The sequence below is a fragment of the Rhinichthys klamathensis genome, unplaced genomic scaffold (genome assembly GCF_029890125.1).
Source record: "Rhinichthys klamathensis goyatoka isolate OS25496 unplaced genomic scaffold, OSU_Roscu_1.1 h1tg000035l_1, whole genome shotgun sequence".
Taxonomy (NCBI): Eukaryota; Metazoa; Chordata; class Actinopteri; order Cypriniformes; family Leuciscidae; genus Rhinichthys; species Rhinichthys klamathensis.
Window position 1 is genome coordinate 5,915,613 of NW_026606583.1, and position 16,298 is coordinate 5,931,910.

A 16,298-nucleotide genomic window follows, 5' to 3' on the forward strand; every position below is an offset into this window, starting at 1 on the left:
CAAGCGCTCTTGTAAAAATTGGTTGCAATCTGAAACATCACAGATAGAGGCCGCTAAAAAATACATATAGCACCTTTAAGGTACTTAAAGGGTTAGTTCACCCAAAAATGAAAATTATGTCATTAATGACTCACCCTCATATCGTCCCAAGCCCGTAAGACCTCAGTTCATCTTCGGAACACAGTTTAAGATATTTTAGATTTAGTCCGAGAGCTTTCTGTCCCTCCATTGAAAATGTATGTACGGTATACTGTCCTTGTCCAGAAAGGAAATAAAGACATCTTCAAAGTAGTCCATGTGACACCAGTGGGTTAGTTAGAATGTTTTGAAGCATTGAAAATACATTTTGGTCCAAAAATAACAAAAACTACGACTTTATTCAGCATTGTATTGTGTGTTGTCAATCCGCGTTCAGTGCCGCTGCTGACGTGTGTCTGGTGCGTCCGTGTATTCGGGTTCAAATAAATATGGCTGGGCAAAGAATACAAGTCTTCTTCTGTGTCGAAATCCTTAGACATGTTTGCGTCCTTAGACACTCCCTTAGACTGTAAACGAAGCTGGGGCGCACCAGATTACACGTCAGCAGCGTCTTACGTCATCAGCATCGCTGAACGCGGATTGACAACAGAACCGGAAGAGAAGGCTGAATAAAGTCGTAGTTTTTGTTATTTATGGACCAAAATGTATTTTCGATGCTTCAAAACATTCTAACTAACCCACTGGTGTCACATGGACTACTTTGAAGATGTCTTCATTTCCTTTCTGGACAAGGACAGTATACCGTATACATTTTTAGGGACAGAAAGCTCTCGGACTAAATCTAAAATATCTTAAACTGTGTTCCGAAGATGAAGATTTTTGGGTGAACTAACCCTTTAATAATAACCCTCACTTGGTTACACACAGACACACACACATACATTGGTGTAGTGCAGGGTATACGCAGGTATACGGCGTATACCCACTTCTTTTTCAGTCGGCATTGCGTATACCCACTTCTAAATCCCCTCTGATGCGCATCATTTAGTTGCTAATCCAATCTCGTGAATAAAAAACACCCAGTCAGGGTCGTACCCCTAATATTAACTCTAATTTGTTGCTGCAATGATTCTCCCATTGCGACGATAACTGACCTTCTCGTCTGAGCTGCTTCGGCACTCAAACACCCGCTCGTCAATGTCAAAATGTTTGAGACCAATCAAAGCATGCAGGAGTTTTGTTCACAGAAGCGCGAGCCGAGCGCTAATCCCAACGCGACGCTTCACTTCAGTTAACGATACAGTGCGAGATAAGATGCAAGTAGCTAAAATATACGGCTGTTTTTCGATAGAATTTTTTAAATGACCGACAGAAATAATCAGTTTGATCAAAGACAGTGGAAATTATAAGCTCAATTTAACAACACAAGCACCCTATTAAATATATTGCCATTTTTATTGTATAAATATATTTGTATAACGTTTCCTCGAATGTGTTCGAGTTTTCACTGTTTGTATCACTCCGCTTGTCTGTGTTTGCACAACTTGCATCATTAAGCCAGAAGGCGGCGAAAAGTGACTGTCTTTATGAGTGCAGCAATAGGCTTTATGCACAGATTCACTACTTCGTGAACTTCAGCCAGCTCCTTTGTTTCCTGTCTGCCATTATTGGACAAATTGATTAAAGTGTGTCTGATTATTGTTACTGAGGCCAGACACACCTGGATTAATCAGTTCGTCCAATAATGGCAGACAGGAAACAAAGGAGCTGGGTGAAGTTCAGGAAGTAGTGCAGCTGTGCATAAAGCCTATTGAACCATTAATTGAATGAACCGATTAGTCCAAAAACATTGATTAATTTAGGAAAGAAAAAGTAGCTGAAACTGGAACTGATTCTCATATTTAAGAATCTGATCAAATACTTCATGCTTTTAAAGCTACTTTTGTTCATTTTTTTTTTTTTTTTTGGCCATCAAAACACCTTAAAATGCTCATGTCGAGATCAGGAGAATCTAAATTTCCTAGCATGTCATTTATGGGACCTGGGTATTTAGAAAACCCTACGTACGGCCCTGATATGCAAGAATACTACTGATTCTATATGTTCTATTGTATTCATTATATTCTATATTCTATAGTCTTGCATATTCAATACTAATGCAAGGCTAGTCTTACATGTCACTGTTTATAACACAGAGCGTTCATCCTTTGCTGGGACGCTTAAAAAATATTGGGGGCATAAATTAAGAGTATACCCACTTCTCCAGGCACCACTACACTGCACACATACATATATATATATATTAATATATATGAAAATAATAACATGTGATTTTTATTAAATAAATAAATAACATTTCTCACAATTGTATATATTTATAAAAAAAAAACAAGATTGCCACCAGATAAAATGGCATTTTTAGTTCCGTTCTACATCAGGTAAATTAGGACACTTTTTTGGCACTGAGATAACTCAAATTTTCTTAACGTTCCAATTATCTTGAATTCGCCCAAACATAATAAGCGAATTTAACAACTAACCTGGCATTTTGTTGACGGTATTTTTTTTAACAACCTACCTAGACAAATATCCGTTGTGTGGCGAACAATAATCTCGTCTCACAGCCTACTGTCTCGTTTTTCACACACACACACACACACACACACACACACACACACACACACACTTCCACCATCTCCTCTGTAGTAGCCACACCCTGCGCGAGCGCTGGTTACACCTGTTTTCTCAGGTAACCCGACAGTCTCTCGCGATCCCTGACTTCCTCTCACCGCATGGACGTTACGCGCTGCTGAAGAGCGCTTTGAAGTGAAACTTCCTACGAACTAACAGCGACTTTATAAAGTCCATAAACAAACCAAGATGAATGAAAATGACATTGAACAAGGTGGAGTCGCCGTGATGCCGAAAACAGATCTGGTAGGTCTGTCAGAAAGTTGATTACAGCGCCTAAGGCTACAACAACAGAAGCTCTTTTTTTTTGCATTTGATTTTGTATACAATGATTTTGTTCGTTACAAACACGCTTTAGCTGTTTGCTTGTCATATATTATGTTCTTAAAGATTCAGTATTTTAAAGCATTCAGTATCGCTAAGATTCAGTGTTTGCTATGAGCAGCAGGACTTCAGGGAGTTCCTCAAAACAACATACCATGGGTTAAAACAAGACTGTGCACGTGTGTTTGTCATGTGCGTCTTCTGTCGTATGGTCTCACTTTACTAACTGCAGTGTTCATGTAGCCTATTACAGTGTAATTACATTTGTTGTATTTTTTTAAACGAACAAGTATTTTATGGAAGTTAGTCTGATTTACAGTCACCCTGTAGCAACCTGAGGTTCATCTAACTTATCATAATATCAAACATTATCATTTCAATCAAAGTTGCATTCAAATTCTTATACGGTTTTTATGCAAATTCTTCTGGAGAACTGTTTAGAAATAGTTCATTGTACTGTGCATCAATAAAGTTTGTGCTTTGGTGTTTCAGTGTAATGGGGAAACTGTAATGGGGATGTAATCAACTGTAATCAATGTAATGGGGAAACTAAACACAAAACCCAGTTCATATGATCTAAATAAGTGATGAGCACCTTAATGGATAAACTGGTCTGTCTTGCTTTCCTGATGAAAGGGATGGGTGGGGATCTAATGATGAAATTACAAGAGGAGTTAAAGTGAGCTGTTTACCCTAGCTTTGTGATTTTCTCATTCTGACCTTCCTTGCGCAAAACCATTAGATAAGATAAAGTGTTACAAGCTTTGAAATTGCACTCAGTATTTTTCCCTCAATAGATCCCATGATCAGCTTAATATACTAGCTTGATCTTGCTAACTTAGTGACATTGTCACCGGAAGTCCAAGACCACTGTTGTACTAGCTATCATGTTTTTAGTGCATTCATTAAAAATTATTTCTTTTATTGATTTTAGAGCTGGATTCCAGATTTCTTTAAAAAGAGAGTGTGCACAACATTTGTGGAGGACTCTTTCAGGTAAGATGTCTGACTTGGTGAGTATTCAGTATGTCTTGTTAGATTCCTTCTGATCCGTCTGTTGTTTTGTAGCAATGGTGGTCTGTGTCAGTGTGGGTCCACGCGAGACACACACCCCTCAGGGGCCCTGGGCGATAACTTCAGCACAGCCATGGTCAGTCACTGGGACAGCACACAGCACTCCTCCGAACAGCCCACAGACGCCTATGGAGAGCTGGAGTTTGCTGGGGCCGGCAAGAGACACAGCTATGTGAGTACCTCTCCATTGTGGATGGGCTGTATATGAGCTGTACGAGCTATAAAGTTATAGATATTTGTGATCTGGATCACATGGAAAGTAGAGATTATAGAGAATACACTTCAAACCAACTTTCCAATAGCGTCTGCAGACTTGCACTTGCACACTCAGACTTGCACGCTCAGTTCCCTGCGCTTCCTCTGGAAGTGACGTCAGTTTCGTCACTGATGAAAACTATTCACACTATTCAAATCAGAATGATGGCAAACTCCGTGCATTTTTACAGGAATTATATTGAAATATAAATTTCGTTTTCGCAGAATATTTACAATGAAATTAAATAATAATTAATACAAACGCAACTAATTGCAATTTCATCTGAAAGACAACCCAGGTGTCCTATTTTTAATCTCTATTACAGTCAGGGCCGCATTAAGAGCTCACTGGGCCCCGGGGCTATGAGTTACTGCAGGGCCCCCCCACCACTACAGGTCACCAACTACATGAGCTAAATGTTCTATCATTATACGAGTCATTTTATCCATCCATGACAGTGGTGTCAAACTCAATTCCTGGAGGGCCAGAGCTCTGCACAGTTTTGCTCCAACCCTAATCAAACACACCTAATCCAGCTAATCAAGGTCTTCAGGATTGCTAGAAACTTCCTTGCAGGTGTGAGTTTGAGCTAAACTGTGCAGAGCTCTGGCCCTCCAAATTCTTGTGACCAATTTCAATATCACAAAAAATAATAGTAACTTAAGAAAATAATCTCAAGCTTACCGATGACAAGTCACAAATAACAATAGAACAAAGGCACATAATAAATCGACCTTGAAAAACTTAAAGCACTGAATAATATTATATTGTATAAAGTAATCAAATATACAATAGGCTACATAGTTTTCACTATAAATTCAACATTCATTCTTATTAATTTTACAAAAGTGATTCATTCAAGGGCAGTAAATTACTTTCTTTCTGATGTTTGATTAACATTATGGACACAAATGGCAACAGCAGCTTTATTAGCAGCTACTGTCACTTTAAGACCTCAGGGTCGGAACTCAAGTGCGCTGTGAAAAACGTCTCAAGTTCACCATCATTTAAAATAATTTGTTTCCAAACCACAATGATTAAAAACGCGTTTAATTTATAAACTTACATCATGGTGTCTCAGCAAAATTTACATATTTCTACCGGATATATTATCGCCAGCCCTTTAGGCGAATATAGAGTTTGATCAAACACAAAAAGCAATATCAAACATCCATCAAGTTAATAATCAAACTTACCGAAAATTTGTGGGGTCGACGATGACGCTGTGTTTTAAAAAATAGTCTAGACTCTAGAGTGAAGGGTGGAGGCGATTTATTGGTTGATGCGTAGCTATATTCTAATAAGGCGCAGGCATGTGCAGCAGCAGGTCGACCGTCACAAGTTAAATATGAAATAAATGTATTATGTTAAATTAAAACGTGACGTTTCATTTCACCATGCCCTGTCCTGCTGCCCACGGGGGTTTGATTGACAGGTGACCTGGCCAATCATAAGGCCGAATACGCAATTTTGTCCGACAACAAAGCTGTCAGTAGATTAACGTCGGTGGACTTGAACTTGAAAACGGTATTGTTTAAATTATTTAAATTACAATATTTGAAAGTTGAGACTTTGTTTCATATCAACAGTAAGCTGCTCTGAACTCTCTCTCGTAGTCAATTGTGTAACGTTAGTCTTTGCCCCGCCATGTATTTTTCAGTGCGTGAGTGAGAACATGATGTACGTGACTCGAGCCGCCTGGCTTGTCACACTCACACAGTAACTAAAAAAGGCGGGTCTTTGCGAACGGTCACTATAATATTAATGATAATGATTCCATGATAATGCATGGAATATTCGGCAAAGCGCTACTAAATAACAGGGCTAATTTGTGGGGTGCGTTGCGTGGTAAGGCTTTGGCTAATCAGATGACTAGTAGTAACGTTAGGCCTATCTGCTCCACAGCCAATCACGGGCCCCCTCCTTGTTCGGGCCCTGGGGCTTTAGCCCCGCCTAGCCCTATTGTTAATGCGGCCGTGATTACAGTAGTAAATTTTTTTCAGTCATATTTGGTAAATCGTGATGGCTTCAGAATGATTTTGTTTGGAAACATGGATCAAGGAAGACACATTGGTAAGGAAAGAAGAGTAGCCCATCCATCCATCCATCCATCCCACTTGTCATGTGTAGGGTCGTGGGGAGACTGGAGTCTTTCCCATCATCTCGGGTCGTAGGCAGGAAAACATCCTGGACAGATGGTCGGTCCATCACAGAGACCACACACACACACACACACAGACAAACTTACAGTCTCCAATTCACCTGTCCTGTATATCTTTGGATTTTGGGGGAAACCAACGTCAACACAGAGAGAACATACAAACTCCACACAGAAAGAATTGTCACACATAGTTGTAGATGCAGACGATGACGAAGGAGATTATGTTAAAAGTGTTTAATTGGTTGGGTGACGTCTCTGAGGTGTGGCTGGACAAGGCTGCTGTTATCCTCTGGTTTCCCCACTGTGAACACGGATCCATTCGTCCACAGCGCACAGTTGATGTAACTTTAAAAACATTTAACAAATCAGTAGCTTGTTTCTGTAACTTACAGTTGCTTCTCGCCATTGATTCCCGTTTTGATCTCACTCCCCTTCTCTTTATCCCAGTTTTTGCGTCTCTCCAGCACTGCTGATTCTTCCAGGGTCTTCAATATCATGAGGGAGCATTGGAAACTGCCGCAGCCCAACCTGGTGGTGTCAGTGGTTGGTGGTGAGAAAAAGTCAGAGGTCAAGACCTGGGTGCGAGACGTGCTGAGGCAAGGGCTGGTTAAAGCTGCACAGAGTACAGGTGCCGTCTTCTCTCCACATATAATATTATTCATATCTGGTTTCATGTTTTTCATACATTTCCATGCTATCCAAAGGTTTGCATTATGCTACTTTCACAACTGTGTTAAAGTTGTGTTATCGGAGTAGAAGTTTTGATTTACTGCCAGACTGAAATTACCAAAAGGTTTGGCCATGCGACTCTTTGTTCGTAAATGTCATACCTGAAATGATTGACGAGCAACTGAAAATTGCATGGCCACAGTGATTTGAGCAAACTTCAACTCTGCATTCTACTTTAAGCTGACAAGATATGAATCATACATTCATGTCTAGAGTAACTGCAAGTCATTAAAGACCCAGTTACCAGGACATCAATTCCTGCAGGACTATTTATTTCACCAACCTGGTGTGTGTCTGGAAAGTCGCCTAGCAAGTTATGTATATAGTAAAAAAAAAATTATGCACAAAGCAATTAAATGGAAATATAATAATTAATATAAATAACTAAATATTACATAATTCATATTTTTAGAATGTTTGGGTCTGTGACAGGTAAAACAAAATATTTACATAAAAATATATTAAAAAAAACAGTAAAATATAATAAGAATTCATAAGAATTATGACTACGGTAGTAAATATCACCATTTAAAAAAAAAGTAGATTTTCTATGTGGCTTACATACACCTTATACATTACATATAGGTGCGTGGATCATAACCGGAGGGTTGATGGAAGGCCTTGGCAGGTGTGTAGGAAAAGCTGTGAAAGATCATGCCACCGCAACGTCTTCTGTCACTCTCAGTAAAGTGGTCCTTATTGGCATCGCTCCCTGGGGCCTGGTGAGGAATCGGGAACAGCTCGTCAACCCTGAGGTAACGCAACTTAAAAAATAAACAGTCCTGGTCAGAATTATTGGCACCCTACCAAAAAATGAACAAAGAAACCTGTGAAGAAAAATCTGCATTAATCCTTTTGATCTCTTTTAAAAAAAACACAAAAATCGAACCTTTCATTGAAGTAAAACAATTGGAAAATGTGGGGGAAATCTCATTATGAAATGTTTTTCTCCAATACACATTAGCCACAATTATTTGCACCCTTTTACTCAATACTTTTTGCAACCTTGTGAGGTTGAAGAACACCTGACGAGATCAGTGATCAGTGACCCATTTTTGTGTTGGTTTTGATGTTTGTTTTGGATCATTGTCTTGATGGAAGATCTAACCATAGCACGATATAAGATATAAGTCAGGTTTTGATTTTTTTATCTGTTGGTATTTAATTGAATCCATGATGCCATGTATCTCAAAAAGATGTCCAGATCCTCCAGAAGTCAAATAGGCCCACATCAGTATATTTATTATTTAATTGTACACATTAAGGGTACTATTTTATGCATGTGCGCACCAAACCCATCTGGCGGATTTGCTGCCAAAAAGCTCTTTTTGTTCCAGTTGTGTCTGGAAACTGAATATGCTGGAGTTTGTTTTTGGATGAGAGCAGAGGATTTTTCCTTAATCAATTCAAATTTTGATGTAGGTGCTGTTTTTTTTTTAAAGGTTTTCTGACCCCAATACTCAACTAATTTCTGCAATTTTCCAGCTGTGATCCTTGAAGAGTCTTTGGCCACCCGAACTATCCTCCTTACTTGTATTAAGACAATGTAGCCGGACACGTGTTCTCTTCCAGACAGATTCATGACATCTCCTGTTTTGGAACTTAATTATTGCCCTGATGGTGTAAATGGGAAATTTCAATCCTTTAGCCATTTTCTTACAGCCAAATTTTTAATTTTGTGACGCTCAACAATCTTTTGCTGCACATCAGAACTACATTTCAGTCATGCCAAATCCCAGAAAAGTTTTAGCATGTTATATAAATATGGCAATGTTGATGCATTTGGTCTTGGAGACTAGATCAGCTACACTTCCACTACTGCTGCTGCTGCTGCAGAGAAAGTATGGACTTGCTACTGCTAATAGATACACAGACACGCTGCTGTGAGCATGTAAGATATGCTGCTGCTGCTACTGCATAAATAGACGTACATAAGTCCCGTAGGAGATCTAGGCAGGTGGAGCTGGGGGAGGTGGAGGGTTTCAGAGGAACTCTGGGTGATGCAGGACTAGTTACAACAAACACTGAACCAGACTAATTAAATGTTGAGCAAGCAATCTCATTGGCTGCAGGATCAGCAGAGGGCAAGCAACTTCTGACAATATGGCAATAGTGTGATTGCTTGTAGATTGCATGTAAATGACCTATCAGCCTGTGCCCTCTAGAGTTTAATAACTGAACTATATATATATATATATTATTTTTTTTTACCCATTGTGATGTATTATGGAATTTGACCTTTGTGTTACCTCATATTTATACTCTTCATGGCTCGACAATTTCATGCTCCTAGTCACCCTGGTGTGCTAAAATTTTTACCCATTGTGATGTATTATGGAATTTGACCTTTGTGTTACCTCATATTTATACTCTTCATGGCTCGACAATTTCATGCTCCTAGTCACCCTGGTGTGCTAAAAATTAGATATTTTATTCATAAAAATTTCTAGGGTTACCAATAAGTCCACATGCTATGTACTGCATTAATAGAGCAGTAGTATGGTGTATGCAATTTCCCAATTTGAAGAGATACTACCATTCCACACTGCATTTGCATATGGTCTTTCAGAACAACAGTGTCTCATTCTTTCTCTTAGGGAAGTTTCCCCGCAAAGTATTTAGTCAAAAACGGAGCACGGGACTCTTGCTATCTGGATAATAATTACAAGGCTTTCCTTCTGGTGGATGATGGGACCATAGGGCGTAAAGGTGGTGAGGTTGCCTTCAGAGCCCGTCTGGAGGATTACATTTCACGTCAGCGCACAGGTACAAAATAAAATGCTGCTTTTAGGCCATTTTACGTGCTTGCGTGCTTTACAGAATTAAACTTGATGTTCATGAGATGCTTATGTTTAATAGAATATTACTGATGTAGAGATGAGTTTACATAATATGGTTTCATTGCAGTTATTTCATTGAACAGGAGTGCAACACGGTAACTAGCAAATACTTGGTTTGAACAAGGGAGGTTTAGATGTCTGGCCACCTAATGGCTATTTTGTAGGGGTGTAACGGTACATGTATTCGTATTGAACCGTTTCGGTTCGAGGCTTCCGGTTCGGTACGCATACAAACCGAACGATTCCTTGGACCATTTTTCCTGCCGACAAAATTCGCGCTGGCGCGACCACCACAACGTTGCGCAACATCAAATGGCAAGCGTAATGAAAGCGGAACGAAACTGCGTTACTCATTATGTGCTGCACGGATCGTTTATCAGTTCGGACCAGCAACATCTGTGCAGCGCGAGCCGATCTCGATCAAGCGACACTGTTACAACACAGCGCTAAGATCCAGTGAGGAAAACATTAGAATTCGCCACTGAAGTAATAACATCGCTGCGAGATCTAGTGAGAAGCATTCACATTTCTCCTTTATTAACCGTAGATCTCTATTAGATCAAACAGCGCTGACGTGGACACCAGGAGATATATTGTGCCGTGAATGAACTAGTAATAGGCTACTTTACGTCCACAGACCAGCAACATCCACCATGGATTTAATATAGTAACACTAAATGTAACCAGTTTGGCTGGAATAGTGAAGTGCTTTCAAGTACTTCACACATCTTTTTCCAGCACTTCAAAACTCAAATATTATATAAATAAATATAAGAGTTCAGATGCAAACGCCTCTAAGTGCCATTTGAAATTTTCTTCTAGAATGATCATTTTTATGAAGCTTGTATATTTAAGTTCAGTAATTTCACTCAAATGACAATTAATAGGTAATCTTCATTGCCATTTAAGTGAAATTACTGAACTTAACCCTCTGGGGTTTAAGGTGTTTTCAGGGTCCTTGAGATGTTTTGGCATGCTCTGACATTTCTGCTTTTTTCAGTTGCTTATAAACATATTAATGGCACAGGTGAAATTACACTCTATATAGCACACACAGGGCTACCATAATATGTGAACAACATGTTAATACATGTTTGTATTGTTGAGAGAATATTGTTTATGCGTGGTTATTGAAAAAACTAAAAGATAAAGTTTCTAATATAAGGCCACAAATAACATACTAAATATCTGTCCACAAGACTTTTGACTAGTGGATGTTGTCGCCTAGAGTTTTTGCTTCGAATTGATCTGAAAATCATTCTGCCTAATCAATCACATAAAACAATAGATTGTTTTAAATTGTGAAAAACATTTTTTTGTTTGCAAAGGCAATATGCGGATGGGCGGAACGGCCCAACCCCCTCATGAATAATTAGGCAGTTCTCACCTGAGCAGACTGCATACTAATGAGCCTTTCATTCAGGGGTGTCACACAAGAAAGAATGCAAGGACAATATATATATATAAATAAATAAATAAATATGTATACACACACACACACACACACACACACACATACATATATATATATATATATAAATATATATATATATATACACTACCGTTCAAAAGTTTGGGGTCAGTGAGAATTTTATTTTTATTTTTTGGAGGAAAGAAATCAATACTTTTATTTATCAAGGAATAATTAATTTGATCGAAAGTGACAGTAAAGACATTTATAATGTTACAAAAGATTCTAACCCTAACCCTATTAATCAAAGAATCCAAAAAAAAAAAAAAAAAAACTGTACAACTGACAGACCAACAACTGTTTCAACATTGATAATAATAATAAATGTTTCTTGAGCATCAAATCCTCATATTATACTGATTTGTGAAGGATCATTTGACACTGAAGACACTGACACTGGTGATGCTGAAAATTCAGCTTTGATCACAGGAATAAATTACACTTTACTATATATTCACACAGAAAACAGCTGATTTACACTGGAATAATATTTAATACTATAACTGATTTTTGTTGATGTTTTGTTTTTTAATCAAATAAGCGCAGCCATGGTTAGCAGAAGAGAATTCTTTTAAAAGTATTTAAAATCGTACCGACCCCAAACTTTTGAACGGTAGTGTGTATATATACAATCAAAATATAAATGAAAGCCAAAAGCACATTTTTAGTCACACCTTTTAGCCATCCACCGCGGTAAAAATAAACCAGTCGCATTTCAAAGTCGTTCGCGAAACGACCGCCAGGTGGCGCAAAGGGACATTTAGCAAAACGTAAGTGGGGCTAATGTCTGTAGCCTAAGGATGAAATACTACAAGTTATGGTAATTTCCAAATAAGCCTACAACAAACATTTATAGCCTACTCCGTAATTGTTGGTCATACAGATAAGATATAATCTTTTAAAACTGTAAAAGGCTAAAGTATAGGCCTACACTCACAGGCTAAATGAAAAAATCGCTCATGTGAGAAACAGACGTTTGGGTATTTCTCAGTGAGTAAATTCATAGCCGAGCGGTAGAACTTAGGGTTCATCATCAAGATGACACGGGTTCAAATCCCGCACAAACAAGGTCTGCTGTATATTTTATATTTATTTAGATTTGTCTAGCTCTAAAACTCTGTTACACCATACAGTTTTTTTTGCTTATATTTATAAAATACAATTATCATGCATTTCCATTTTACACTAAGGAAAAAAAATAGTATCCAACAGAACGACTTTGCATCTGTATAATAATAGGCTACCAATCGTAATTTCAAAAGCAGTTATGTAAAAAAATTAATTAAAAATTAATTATATATAGCCTATATATATATATATATATATATATACTATATATATATATTTTTTTTTTCAGGGCTGCCAACTCTCACGCATTGAGCGTGAGAGTAGTAAATAGCCTATACCACCTGTCAAAATGATTGATTGACAGGTGGGCGTGACTATCCTTTGATCTTCCCCCGCCCCTTCCGGTTCCTCCCCTTCCTGCCCCGCCCCTTGTCCCGCCCCTTCCGGTCCCTCCCCTTCCTGTTACCTTTGACCTAGTTCCGCCCCTTCCTGTTAAACTTTCTGTCAAAATGATGGATGACGACCTTTATCTAGTTCCACCCCTTCCTGTTAAACTTTCTGTCAAAAATGATGGATTGTTTGAAGTTTGTTTGATCTAGTTCCGCCCCCTTCCTGTTAAACTTTCTGTCAAAAATGATGGATAGTTTGAGATGTATTGGCTTTGATGTGACAGTTAGTTTAATTGTTTGAAGTTAGTTTGAGATGTATTGGCTTTGATGTGACAGTTTGTCTAATCGTTTGGAGTTTGTTGTTGCAGTTACAAAGCGATGGATTGTTATTATTTAGCGCATCCCCTCGCTATGCCTAAGCTTATCATAGCAGGTGTGTGTGAAAGTGATAAGAAAAACTGTTATAGCTTATCTGACACAAAGTTAAAAAATAAATGTATTCAGTGAAGCATTTCCGATTAAAAAATGGAGACATTAAAATTGTAAACAGTTAAAATGTATTACAGTTGAATAATATAAAACATACAGTTTATGTAAAACCTCACCCCAAAAAGTTGAAACAGTTGTTGAACAGTTGTAAACATGTATGAATGATCTCCCTCTGCCTCAAAACATAGGAGCGTGCGTCTGTGTATTTCCCCCTCCCTACCACTCTCACTCCCACATCGCTTGGGACGCTGGAATTGTATCTGACTAAAGTTGAAAAAGCATTGTGTTCATTTTAAATTATATAAAATATATAAAATAAAATATATAATACAAAATAAATGTCTTACTGAAGCAATTATTTCTAAATAAATAAATAAATACATCTTACAAGTTTTACAGAGTTGGAAGAAAAATCCCCCGCTAGAGCCGGATCTCTCTGAAAACTGTCTCCAATTATATATTTTTTTGGACCGTAGGGAGTTAGGGAGTCGTTTGTGTGTGTGTGTGTGTGTGTGTGTGTGCAGGCGTATGTTGCAGCGTCATGGATCTCCTCCCCTCCCTCCACATTGCTGGGGACCTTGAAAGTTTATCTCACACAGAAGTTGAAAAACCATGTTGTTCATTTAAAATCTTACTAAATTACTGAAGTTGAAAAGCATTCTGTTCCTTTAAAAGTGTATAAATTAAAATATATCATATATAAAATAAATAGTTTACTAAATTACTGAAGTTGAAAAGCATTCTGTTTATTTAAAATAAATATTTTACAAATTTACTGTACCAATTATGTTAGATTTAGATAAAAATAAAATCATCTTATATTTTCACCAGGGTTGAAGTAGCTCCTATCACATAGATGTCCATATTGACCATTTAAAGTTGAAAAGAACCCCAGAGTATTTCTCTCTTTCTCACACCAGCGTTTGACAGTCAGAGGGGTGTGTTCAATGATCAGAATGAGACTGTGAATGTTTTGCTAAATTTATTTTCATAGTGTATAAGCATTAAAAGTTTGAAATAGACCTTTTTAAAAATGTGATTTTAATTAAATTCATAAAAAACAAATATGCTATATCGATGGTCTCTGGGAAAAACTTGACTATATTTTTTATTTATCAGGGTGCATGTAAAGAACTTTGAAATTTGCGGCTCTCACAACTTATCACACACATTGTGTGAAATGTTTAATAATTACTCAAGTAGTATCTGTGAGAAAATCCCCACATATGGCTATAGTGAGAGAGCTACAATGAAGACTTTTAGAATCTGTGATGCCTCAGGCCGAGCCCCATTGATAGCCTGCTTATAAGCTCCTTCCGATCACCAGCCCATATTCAGAGAAATACGTTACTTTACAATAATGTTAGCTTCAGGATATAGGGTGACAGAGCAGATGAGCCTCTGTGCATCATGTAATGTTAGTCTGCTAACGCCTTTCCAGAGCCAAAGTTTTGTTCGTACTAAATTTATTTCAAAGCATAATCGTAAAAGTTTAAATATGATCTTTTAAAAATGAAAAGATTGTTTAAATTAAATCTTTATAGTTTTAATACATTCGTATGTTTTAGAAGATGACTGTAATGATTTTGTTTAACGGTGACCTAAAGTATAATTGTTATTAATATAGCCATAATGATTTTTGAACTGTAACCGCATATTCTACCCCATACACGACCATCACAGAAAACTACATTTTTACATTGTTTTTTACATACTGTTTTGCACTGGTTCCATAAAATCAAATAAAGTATATAACTCAATGTATAATGACAAATGTATTCAAACAATTTAACCTTAGTTTTAGCTAAATTAATATATATATATATATATATATTAGGGCTGTCAAATGATTAATCACGATTAATCACATCCAAAATAAAAGGTTTTTTTACATAATATATGTGGGTGCACTGTGTATAATTATTTTATATATATAAATACACACACATGCTTGTATATATTTAAGAAATATTTTCATGTATATACTGTATATAGATTTATATATAATTTATATTATATATAAATATAAATATTTTATATATAAATAATATTTTTTTCTTAAATATACATGCATGTGTGTGTATTTATATATATACAAAATAATTATACACAGTGCACCCACATATATTATGTAAAAAAAACTTTTATTTTGGATGTGATTAATCGTGATTAATCATTTGACAGCCCTAATATATATATATATATATAAAAATTATATATATATAAATATAAAATAACTCACACTCACAATAGCTTCACACCCTCACAGAGACGAGAGGAGTGACAGTCCAGATGAGCCTCTGGGGTCACAATGCCCCAGCATATGCAATGCTAGTCTGCTTTTCAGAGGTTTATTCATATTAAACTGGTTTAAAAGCATAATCTTAAAAGTTTAAATGAGATCTTTTAAAATTGAAAAAAACTGTTTAAATCAAATCTTTAAAGTTTTATTAAAATCGTATCTTCTATTTATCTTCTTAGAAGACTTCTGTATGATATAAATGATTTTCATAAAGGTATTATTTTTACTAAACATTGTTTGTTCAAAAAATAAAAAATGTTATAAATCAAGAACTGTGCTTAGGCGTCTTAGATCTTATTTCAAATAGTTTTTGTCCATGCGACATGAAACATGTTGTCAAAGTTTGTCACAAAGTGTTTGTTGTTTTAAAAGAAATCCCAGGACTCTACATTGCTCTTATTTAGATTAAGTTGTATCATTTAGAAAATCACCACACATTTTCAGAGACGCAATGTGCCTCTGTGCTCCATGACGCAGCATAAGTTTGTCTTGAGCGAATATTTAATTTTACTCGTCTTAATTCAA

General features: G+C 36.9%; 1 protein-coding gene across 2 annotated transcripts in view; it reads left to right on the forward strand.

The window, feature by feature from the left end:
• The first annotated feature begins 2,700 nt into the window (after positions 1 to 2,700).
• The window catches only part of LOC130080589 (transient receptor potential cation channel subfamily M member 4-like), a 58,045-nt gene continuing 44,447 nt past the window's right edge, over positions 2,701 to 16,298 (forward strand). For both annotated transcript variants that reach the window (XM_056246016.1, XM_056246017.1), the window contains exons 1-6: positions 2,701 to 2,916; positions 3,929 to 3,990; positions 4,063 to 4,240; positions 6,933 to 7,113; positions 7,800 to 7,969; positions 9,812 to 9,980. In XM_056246016.1, coding sequence (XP_056101991.1) covers positions 2,860 to 2,916; positions 3,929 to 3,990; positions 4,063 to 4,240; positions 6,933 to 7,113; positions 7,800 to 7,969; positions 9,812 to 9,980 — 817 coding nt within the window. In that variant the 5' untranslated portion in view covers positions 2,701 to 2,859. The remainder of the gene's footprint in view (positions 2,917 to 3,928; positions 3,991 to 4,062; positions 4,241 to 6,932; positions 7,114 to 7,799; positions 7,970 to 9,811; positions 9,981 to 16,298) is intronic.